The sequence below is a fragment of the Pyxicephalus adspersus genome, chromosome 7 (genome assembly GCF_032062135.1).
Source record: "Pyxicephalus adspersus chromosome 7, UCB_Pads_2.0, whole genome shotgun sequence".
NCBI classification, from domain to species: Eukaryota; Metazoa; Chordata; class Amphibia; order Anura; family Pyxicephalidae; genus Pyxicephalus; species Pyxicephalus adspersus.
In genome coordinates, this window is record NC_092864.1 from 29,582,484 (window position 1) to 29,593,340 (window position 10,857).

The 10,857-nt window shown below is 40.2% G+C and overlaps 1 protein-coding gene across 1 annotated transcript in view; it reads left to right on the top strand.

The window, feature by feature from the left end:
• Nucleotides 1-9,296: 9,296 nt before the first annotated feature.
• Nucleotides 9,297-10,857, top strand: part of XRCC5 (X-ray repair cross complementing 5) — a 42,826-nt gene continuing 41,265 nt past the window's right edge. The window contains exon 1 of the mRNA XM_072417965.1: nt 9,297-9,390. Coding sequence (XP_072274066.1) covers nt 9,373-9,390 — 18 coding nt within the window. The 5' untranslated portion in view covers nt 9,297-9,372. The remainder of the gene's footprint in view (nt 9,391-10,857) is intronic.

Sequence of the window (10,857 nt, forward strand, 5' to 3'; positions counted from 1 at the left end):
GGGATAATCGGCATTCTCATCCTAAGGACATCCCACTTGCCTAGGCACCATAGTTGGGGACCAGTGCTAAGGAAAGCATTAGGGATCTTATTTAATGTTATTGGACATTACTTTTTATTGCAAACTCTGCTTTATGCATGAATGAGCAAGCTTTGGCATCAAAGTCCTCCAGCAGTACTTTCAATGCGCAGTGTGAATTGCAGAAGCTGGTTTTAAGATTTAATAATTTTGCAGCAGATCAGAGAAGTTAATAGCCCTCATTATGTAATGTGTCTCTTTCTTATCCAAACTTAAAACCAATTTACCTATTCTGATTAATGGTCTTCTAGCTGCTAAGTGCTGCAGCAAGGGTTACAACACACTTACAAGAGTTGAACTGCTATTCTCACACACTGTAGGGGTATTGCTCTCCATTGGTCCATCTTGCCGCTCTGCACAGGGAGCTAAAGCACTGCTGATTAGAGGAGCGTTCAGGATGGGCATCAGTCTGCAGGATAGCCAGGCAGCTGTGCCATGTTAGCATTTATTACGGCAGTATCAAAGAGCATAGATAGTTGCCATGTAGTAACCCACAGCCAGAAAAAAATGGAAGTGTACTGATTTCAACCAATGGTCAAAATCAATGCAGTGTTCTCCCTAGCTCCTTTTAGCTGGGCGCACCACCTGGCACCTTTCAGTAACCACCTGGCTGTTTTTCGGTGGTTACTGAACAGTTGGGTCACAATACAGGGGCTGCCACCTGGCTACGATTTCTTCCCACCCCTCTTAATAAAAATTTTGGCTTGAATACTGCAATTTATCAATGTTTAGGGGGGCATCAAATTGCTGGATATCCAGGCAGCTCTGCCACATGTAAGAGACGAGATCAAATGCTTCAACATGCTGCCAGCATAGGATACTTTAACTCTTGATACAACATTTAGCAGCAAAAAGCAGAATGGCTCCAAATATTGGAGAAAACTAGTAGTAAATGCAGCAATGTTGGTGACTTTTGTAGCCACACCTGGCCCATACTTGGTAGCCCCACTGGAATTTTTAAGATCTTTGCATTGTAAAATGATTACAATGGAGGTACACATTTTATCTTATGAAATAATATCACTCCTATTTTTCATTGTTCATCCATGCCATTGCTCAATCACAAATTATGTATTTTGCACTTTTAAAAAATGGGGAATGCAATACAAAATTGTAGCACGATAATAGCCGGTATTATGTGATGTTACTATGACTTGCTGCTCTTGTGTGAGGTCGTTCAGGGTAAAGTAATAAAATACAGGTCAAATGATATAAATAAAACATTGTGTGCATCATGCTTTTTTTTTGTCCATGAACAATACTAAAATGGTAAATGAGGTCACTGGGGTGAAACTGGGACTCTCCTTGAAAAACTGGATGAATTTTGGTTCTCTTCTCGCCATCTGGTGTTGGGCCAGTTGTGCTTCCCAGCTCTCTATTGGTTGATGTTCAGAAGTCCAGGCTTGTGCCATTCCTATGCATAGATAGTAGGTGATAGAGATAGTATGCTGCATGAATGTATTTGAAAGTGAATGGCTTTGCTTATGTTAACTGTAGCTCTGTCCTGATTTAATAGGTTTAAGCCAATTTTAATTATTATTGGAATGAAGGTTCTAATCATTCAAGACTAGATCAGGTAATTCCTTCATTTGTAGGCCGTTCATATAGTGTGACAACCTCTATGGTTTGCTATAAGAATAGAAGAAATTATTCTGACCCAAGAGAGGTTCAGAAATGGAGATAGGGATTAGTTGGTAATGGCTTCCATATTTTAGATGATAATGATGCTTTTTACCTTAAAGATAGAAACAAATTCAACACATTGCCAAAATAATCCAACAATAATGTATGTTGGGATAATTTCACATACATAGTTTCATAACATAGTATATTGTTTGAAGTAAGTGACATAGAAGAGAGTGGAGCGTGATTCTGGCGTGTTTTGACCAGTTCAGCTTCTTCAAGTGAGACACAATTGCACGAATATACCATCTAGTTTTCAGTAAGCAGTACCCCAGGCCCTATGTTAGGTGTTGGAGGCCACCTGGTAGTTGTGTTCCAAAGTTGGTGCTATGTGATGCCCTTATTTTCCAGGTAATTTAGTATTTTATAGGTTCCAGGTAGGAGTAGCTGTCCAGTGGTTCAAACAGCATAGTTTTTCAGCAGTTGGGCTGTTTTTGCCTATTGATGGTGGGAGCTACACAGGTTTTAAGCAGCAATTCCATTCTCAACATTAGCAAGGGCTGGCTAAAAAAAAGGGATATGGTAGGTACTGGGAACAGAGGCTATTGCAACAGAGGTTACCGGAGGCAGAAAAAGTTGCTATAGTCAGTACTGGCAGCTAAGGCTGCAATAGTGAGAAGGGGCAAAGGCTGCTGTAGTAAGTACTGTACCATAGCAAGAACTGTTCTGGAAAGTACTGGCAGCAAAGGTTGCTGTTCTAACAAGATAACTAGGCTAGCAGGAGTCACTACACTTGCTAGAGCTGAAGAAAGCGTCTATTTTCAAGTACTAGTTTAGTACCCCCATTACAATGAAATCAGAGAAATCTGCCTGGGCTGACGGTGACCAGTTCCTGGGGTAGTGACTTTCCTGCAACAGCTGCTTAGTTATTCCTGTAAAGTGTTTGTGGTAGAGAGTAGAGCAGAGATGAACATACTGAACTATTCCGAGATACAATCTCAAATACACAAGTCATTGGGGTGTAATGTTATCCTCATCACTTGGATATTCCTGTCCTGGTTTAAAAATGTACCCATTCCAGTTATATCTTATTTAGGTAAAACAACAAATCGGTATGTAGGGAGCAGTTGGCGGGAGGGTATTCAAAAATGATGTGATTCATGCCTTGGCACAAGCCACCAGTCCTGTCATTAGGAGGTTACAGAATTCCGCTTTTTACAGACAATTGTGAAGTTTCAGTCTTTCATGGATGTTTAAATACAGCACAAGGGATGAATTGTTACTTTATTATATTGTAAATTGTGACTCTACGTCTACTTTAATGGGAAAATAAAACCTTTAGATACTGGTATACTGTTAGCACTCCGTCTGTGGGTCATCTGTCTAACAGATTGCAGCATCCTCAGCCTCTCTTTAGTTGTGCAGAGATTTGTCTTTCTTTGCATCCCCAGCAATTACTCTGAGACTGTGCACTGGTTGCTGGATGCTCAGCTTTGCTACCTAAGATTTGCTCAGTTATACTCTGCTACATTGTGCCCTTTTGGATTCCCGACCTGTGCCTGGACCTTGACTAAGATTGCCTTGCCTTATCCTGTGCTTGAACCTGAACAAAGCTTGCTTGCTGCCTGCCCAAACCTCAGTCTGCCTAGACCTTGCCTCTAGCTGTCATCCTACTCAGTACCTGGTCTTAGCTGTCCCTACACCTAGGCCCTCTGTTCGGCTCACTCCTGGTGGGGAGAGCCTAGGGACCACGACCTGGTGTTCTCCCCGCACTAGGGTCATCAGCCCATGACCCCTTGCGAAGTGCTCTGGTGACGCCACGACCCAGGTAATCCCGTTACACGTGCCAGGGGGTGAAGCCCTAACAAACACTACAAGGCCAAATGAATGTGGATGCCGATTCAAAACACCCTCACTGCAGAAAGGTATTTCAGACACTTGTTCCAATTTAGGGGCGCTTTGCTCACTTTTATTTGCAAAAACTCCAACACAATCAAAGAAGGTCCATTGTTTTCCTTTGCAGGGGAACAATGTCATGTACAAAAAATATACAAAATGTTGCCTCCTGGTTCTGGTCTCTCAGACCTAACTGTGGGAGACCTGCTCCCAGCTTATAGTCTGCATACAGCCTTTGCATTTGGCCTTAGGCTGCAACTTCCCCCCAGACTCAAAGAGAGGTGTTTTTTTCATCATCAAGTGCTTCCTAGCCATCACCATTTCCTGGCGTGGAAATAAGATAGAGTTCCTGGCCCACCCATTCTTTCCACGATACTCTGGGCCTGGATCCCAAATAAGAGGCTGCATATTTGCAGAAATACCATTAATGATCACCCTACCTACTCTCTTTAATCCCCTGGTAAAGTTGATTATGACAGATATCCCCTGAATTTGGTATCATGTGCTACATTATATGGCCAAAAAAATATGGACACCCCTCCAAATGACAGGTGTCTCCAGTGAATGATATTGCTATTGCTAGAGCATACAAAAACAACAGGGCTCTTCCAACTTTTTGGGATGAGTTTGGTGAAGAGCAATCCCTGTTCTAGCGTGACTGTGCACCTCTGTGCTATGCCAGCTCCATAAAGACAAGAGGTGTTTCAGTGCCAATTTTCCAAAAGAAGTATTCACTCTCATTTTGTGGGATTTTCCTTTTATTTTCTGTTGTACCTTTCCAATTTATACACAGAGAGCAAAAATAAATATTTATTAAATATAGGGATATAATTTTATCCATTCTCTTTTTTCAAAACCAAAATAAAACAGATTTGGCTAAATATACACTTTGGTATGTCAACTTTAATGATGAAATGATGCATGGAAATCAATAATTGTTGGCATTATTGTTGTAGTAATTTTTTTTTTTTTACAAAAACATTTTTAGTGTGTTTTTCTTCTTTCTTTATTCATGACAACCAGCAAAATTAGTGAATAAATATACAAAACTGAAAACAATACATAGCAAATATGAAAAGAAAATATAAGTTTTGCATTTTTATTGTTAATGATTTCTGACAGCAATGATGGGCACTTCCACCCTTTGTAGGCCCACATATTGTCTTCTTATATGCTCCACACAGCATAAATAACTTTGATTTCCAGGAGTTAAATCCGACTGAGCAAGAAGTAGGTCAGAGCACCATTGGCTGCTCTGTCACTGCGATTAAGATTACCGTAATCACAAAGGCGAGAGGTGCGGGGTCGGAGAGAGAAATCATCGACCACACAGCCCCGCACCATGTCTGGATGATTCTTCATTCATAATTTTATTTATAACCCACAGCGCCTCCAAGGAAAGCATGAGTTTGTTGATGTTCCATGGCTCACCTGAGCCAAGAGAAGTCATTTTATTGTGATTGCTCCAGAGATAACGACCTGCAAGGATGATGAGGAAGAGGCAGATGCTGCTGCTACCTGTATATTGTGTAAGGGAAGTGGCTTAGAAAAGTGAGAAGACAGCAGATACAGGGAAAGTGGTGCCATGCAATGCCCAACAGACACAATAACAGATACTGAGAATTACACCTGGGGTACAGGACAAGGGACATGGTACTGTGCAGAAACAATACATACAGAATAAGAACAGATACCAAGAATCACACCTGGGGTATAGGACAGGAGAAGTTGTACTGTGCAGAGACCATACATACAGAATAAGAACAAATACAGAGAAATACACCCGGGGTACAGGACAGGAGAAGTGGTACTGTGCAGGGACCATACATGTAGAATAAGAACAGATACCGAGAATTACACCCGGGGTACAGGACAAGAGAAGTTGTACTGTGCAGAGACCATACATACAGAATAAGAACAGATACTAAGAATTACACCTGGGGTACAGGACAAGAGAAGTGGTACTGTGCAGAGTCCATACATACAGAATAGGAACAGATACTAAGAATTACACTTGGGGTATAGGACAAGGTAAGTGGTACTGTGCAGAGTCCATATATAGAGAATACAGCAAAAACTCAGTTTTTCACATTAGTCCCTAGTGTAGCTGCTTTATTCTGCTTTGCACTTTCTGTGACCCCTGAGCTTCCACCAACCCTTGTGCCTCCAGTGACCCCTGTACCCCCACCTTCAGTAACCTTTTGTGCTCCAGTTCCCTTTGTGCTCTTGTGCAGCTTCTCCTTCTGACAAGATCTGCTTATTCCTTTGGTCTATTCATGACATTGTCTGTCATCTTGGTCTATTCTATTGCAACTACCCACAGCCTGGTATATTCACCAATAAATCCCATCATTCCTTGCAGGGTGCTCCGATGAAATCCTGGTGGTGTTCTTAGACTCTTCGTCCTTTTTTGTCTCACTTATCCAAGTGATATCACTAAACACATTGATGAGCCCACTTCCAATGGATTTGCATTTCTTTTCATGACAGCAGCGCATTGTAGAAGGGTCACAGCTTCGGAGGGGGTTTGGAAAGGCTGAAAAATCTTGAATTGAAATGATAATTTTATTTAAATAAAGGATTCTAGAGGTGACATGAAGGGTTAATCTATACAAAATGATTACTTTAATTATAAAGAATGCTGTAGAACGGGTAAGCCTTTGGAATCCACATATTTTAGAGATTCTGGGATCTGCACACAATCTAAATAAGTCCAAAATGTACAAAAATGTATTCTATCATTATGGCTAAACTTATTCTTCTTGTCATGTAACACAGCCAGTGTTTTATTCTTTTGATTTATTCAACACATACATAAGAAAGCCTTCCCAGACATATCTGGTATAATTGCAAAGGGGTGGGGGACAACATCTGACAAACTCCAACTAAATAACAATTAAACTTAATATCCCAGCAATTGTAAACTCCAAAAAAGAAATGGGCTTTTGATGTATTGCTTACATTTAGAGTTACATAGAGAGCTTTTTGCCACTGGATACTGCCAATCTTCCAGGCTGTATGACAGCCAGGGTCAATCAACATACTTTGTTAGAGGCAAAGCTGCCAAGGACTCGCCCCCTTGTTGCAGTAGGGATGATTTTTTTGTAAGATCTTCCATGCTGGAGAGGATACACTTTCATCAGTGAAGCTGGGTGATCCAGCAAACCTGGAAATATTTCCATAAAAGATTTTTCCTATTTATTATCAAATGTTTTCAATACTAGACCAGATGCATTTCTTGTTTGCTGTAATACCCAGGTTTACTGATGACAGCGTAACTTCTCCAGCATTGGAGGTATTTAATAAATTAGGTCCAGTGTCTTTACATAGGGTCAATTTTATTACAGCTCCCCAAGACTGCAGAAGATAGATCATGGGAAAATCTGGGGGATCCAGCAAATCTGTGATGGATGATGTCCAGGATTAAAATGATTTGCATACTAATAACAAATGATTTTTCATTCCAGTACTGCTTGATCACCAAGGCTCTCCCTTGTCTATCTTCTCCAGTCTTAGAAAGCTTTATTAAATAAGACCCATAGTGGGAGTTCAAGTTACCGGTAATTATGCATTGAACAATCCTCTGGTGCCATTGCATGGGGGTAGATCAGTGCAGAAGTAAGATTGTGGCGAATGGAGAAGAGGAACAACCAGTGATGCTAGCAGAAATCTTTGTGTTGGGTATTCCTCAAGGGCGGTTGGGAGGAAGCGATTTGTCTTTTTTATAGAACATTTTGCTTTTTATCAATGGTTTTGGAATGAGCTCATATAGGTGTGTTGGTGTCCTGAAACTTTTGGCCATCTACTCTACTACAAGCAATGTCTAGATCACAGTTTCCCTTCTATAATTACTATATCCAAAGCTCATAGCACATTAGTATGGTGGTCAGTTGGAAGAATTTCTCTTACATTGCTGACCATTGGGAAGAATGTCACCCTTACAGATAGCCAAAAAGATCATTGGAGTCACCTAAACTGACCTGACAGTCACAAACTGCTCATTGCTCAAGGAACTCCTGGTTGATGAAACGTGGCTGAGAAACCCTGATCTAGACAGAGAGGAATATGAACTCTGATCACTAGAGATTTGTTTCCTTCCTGTATTCTATATGGACATGCAGCAGACGCACAATGCTCTCCCTGTACAGGACTGTCCTGTCGGTGTGAATGCACCATTGTGCTATAAATAGTCTGCCTTCTGTGCCAGCAGCCAGCCTCAGGAATAGAAGAGGAACAGGGATTCTATATTCAGGTAGTGGCCTCATGATCCTATCACCAGCCAATGCTAAACTGCGGACAATCACACAGCTGCTGCAATAAAAAAGCCACGAAACATGCGATGATGATAGATCAGGCGGATGATATTCCATCTTCTACACAAGTTGGCTCACAAGGTGGCTGACTGCAGGTCTAAGATGTGACTATAATAATACTGGTATTTATATCATCATGTGTTTATATAGCACCAACATAGTAAGTAGCGCATTACAGAGTCCATAATCATTGCATTAACTGTCTCTCCTAGTCTAAGGACAATTTTGTTAGAGAAGATAATAAATCAGCCTGTATATTTTGGTGAAACCCCCTCCCATTGTTTGATACTTCTTCCACCTATTAGATTGTAAGCTCTTCTGGGCAGTGTACTCTCCTCCTTCTGTGTCACTGTCTGTATCTGTCTGTCATTTGCATTGCCTATTTAATGTACAGTGCCACGTAATATGTTGGTGCTATATAAATACTGTTTAATAAAAATATTATTAGCTCCATGCAGACAGTATTCTGGCCAAAATGCAGACTACTGCAAGGAGAGCATTCAATTAAAGTGATTCAGCTGCCATATAAATAGTGAAAAAATAGCTCCCTGTAGAGCAGAATATTGATACTTACCTGTCCTGCTATCTGTTCCTATCACAACAGGTAAGGCCATGGAACAATTCAATGGCAGTAATTGATTCCCACCAGGTAATGTTTCAAAGGATGTCAGATTCCCCGTTTTATAAATGGAACCCCAAGTGAAGCTCATTGTAAGCTCTTCTGGGCTCCTCTCCTCCTCCTGTGTCATTGTATCTGTCTGTCATTTGCTATCCCTATTTAATGTACAGCACTGCGTAATATGTTGGTGTTATATAAATACTGTTATTAATATTATTAATAATAATAATATTATTAATAATAATAATAATAATAATAATGATAATTATTTGTTCACTTTTTGTACACCCTGTAAATGGCAATATAGAAATGTAATAAAATGTTTTAGGTGTATTGTGGTAGATATGAAATTATGCCTCCTAGGTATAGTTCATAGTTTGAAAAAAAAATTTATTCATTAATATCGGATCAATCAGGTTGTTAAAAAAAAAATTTGCCAAATAGTTTCCTTTATTTCCAATTTTCAAAATAATGTTTTTTTTAGCTTATCTACTGAAAAAATATGCCATAAATAATACCAAATTAAGATATAATAAGAATAACTGAAAATAATATACAAATATAATATAGTATAATATATAATATAATATAAAAAATACAAAAAAATAAAAAAAATCTATACACAGTTCTATTCCATCCTGAAACTGTGCATGTGCAGTTCACCACACTAATCACTAGATGACGCTGCTGTTCTCCCGCTGCCGTCTATGTGCAGTTTTTCGATCCGGCCTTTAGATGCCGCTGCTGTCTCCTCCTCTCTTTCTGACACGGAACACAATGGTGTGGGGGTGCAGAGCCAGGGAAGGGTTTCTTTGCTGCACCTGACAGGGAGAGGAGGCAGAGATGGCGCGAGCAGCCAAGGTATGGAGGACAGATTTCCTGTGTGCACAGGTGTTCTTTCCCGGTTCTGGCCTCATACACACACAGTTTAAGTTATAATACGCACTGAGTGTATCTCTGGCGAAACCTTCCTAGTTTTAGATTGAATAGTGACAGGGTCGACTCTCTGTGAGGTGTCACTTATGAGATATCCTTTTTGTCTATCCTGGTTGTCATGGTTACTAAAACAGGAAGTGATAGGAAATCTATATTGTTACTGTTGTCACCACAAGGAGAAAGGTTTAAATGGGGGACACCTATACTGTAAGAAGCATTAAAGGGAAATCTCCCTAATCTGAAACAAAAGTCAAAATGTAAACCAAGAGGGGCTTTTACCATCTTGGACTTTATAAAAATGTTTGGTTGGACAATGATAAAAATATTACTTTATATAGGAAGATAATTGTATATAACTGGGACTTGTCTGGGCAGCTGCCTTGGTGAGATGCTGCCTGCCGTTCCTTGTGTTGGCCACTAGATGGCGGTGTTCATGTCCCAGCTGCCATTCATTCCAATGGGGAGGAAGGATAACATTGGCCCCAACTCGTGAAATGTTGGGGTCACTAATTGTGTATGGCGCCACATTCCAATAGGGAACAGACAAGTATTGGTATTTCATTTAAAGCAGAACTTTCAGAAAAATAAAAAAAAAGATACCTATGGTAACTCCCTCCATATTCCTGGTCCTGTACCATCCCAGCTTCTCTCTTCTTCCTGCCTGGACGGGACAGCTGGAGCAGCCAACTTCCTTCTCCTTCCGGTTTCTTGCATCACACGATCTTGCTCTGTTGGGGTGTGATTTCATGTGACATTCCACTTACCTTTCTGACCTTGTTAAAAAAAAAATACCCTTTTAGCCGCTCTCTTTGCTTCTCCAGTGACCTACTAATGACTTTCTCGTCCATAACCTCATCACGCGCATGGCATGCTCAGTTCAGCATTTTTGACAGTTCCACGAAGCGATCAGGCATAGGAATGATTATTGCAAAAGGTACATCACTTGTCCCTTTCTGCAATAATGTGCTCTCTGATCCAGAATTTTCAAAATTGAACATTGGTTCTGCTTTAATTGCATAAAACAAAATTATTTAAATGTCAGTTAGGCTGGGTCTACACGAACGGTTTTAAAACCGCATATATATGTTCCTACCACATTTGTATGCCTTTTACAAGCGTTTTAAAGCTTGCCTTTAAAATGCTACAAAACTCTTTTAATCGTCTATGATGCGTTTTACTGCGATTTGCTGGGATTTTACATAAGCGTTTATAAGAGGTTTTCTCTTAACCCTTTCAAGGAATAAGTGCAGGGGTACATAAGACCCCTTACTCATTCCCTGCTGAAAGGGTTAAAAATACGTGTAAAAAAAAAGGAGCAGCCTTTAATGTTAAAGTATTTTATTAGAGGTGTGTGTTTAGTGTAACTGTTAAACGTTAATTTTTTTTTTTTTT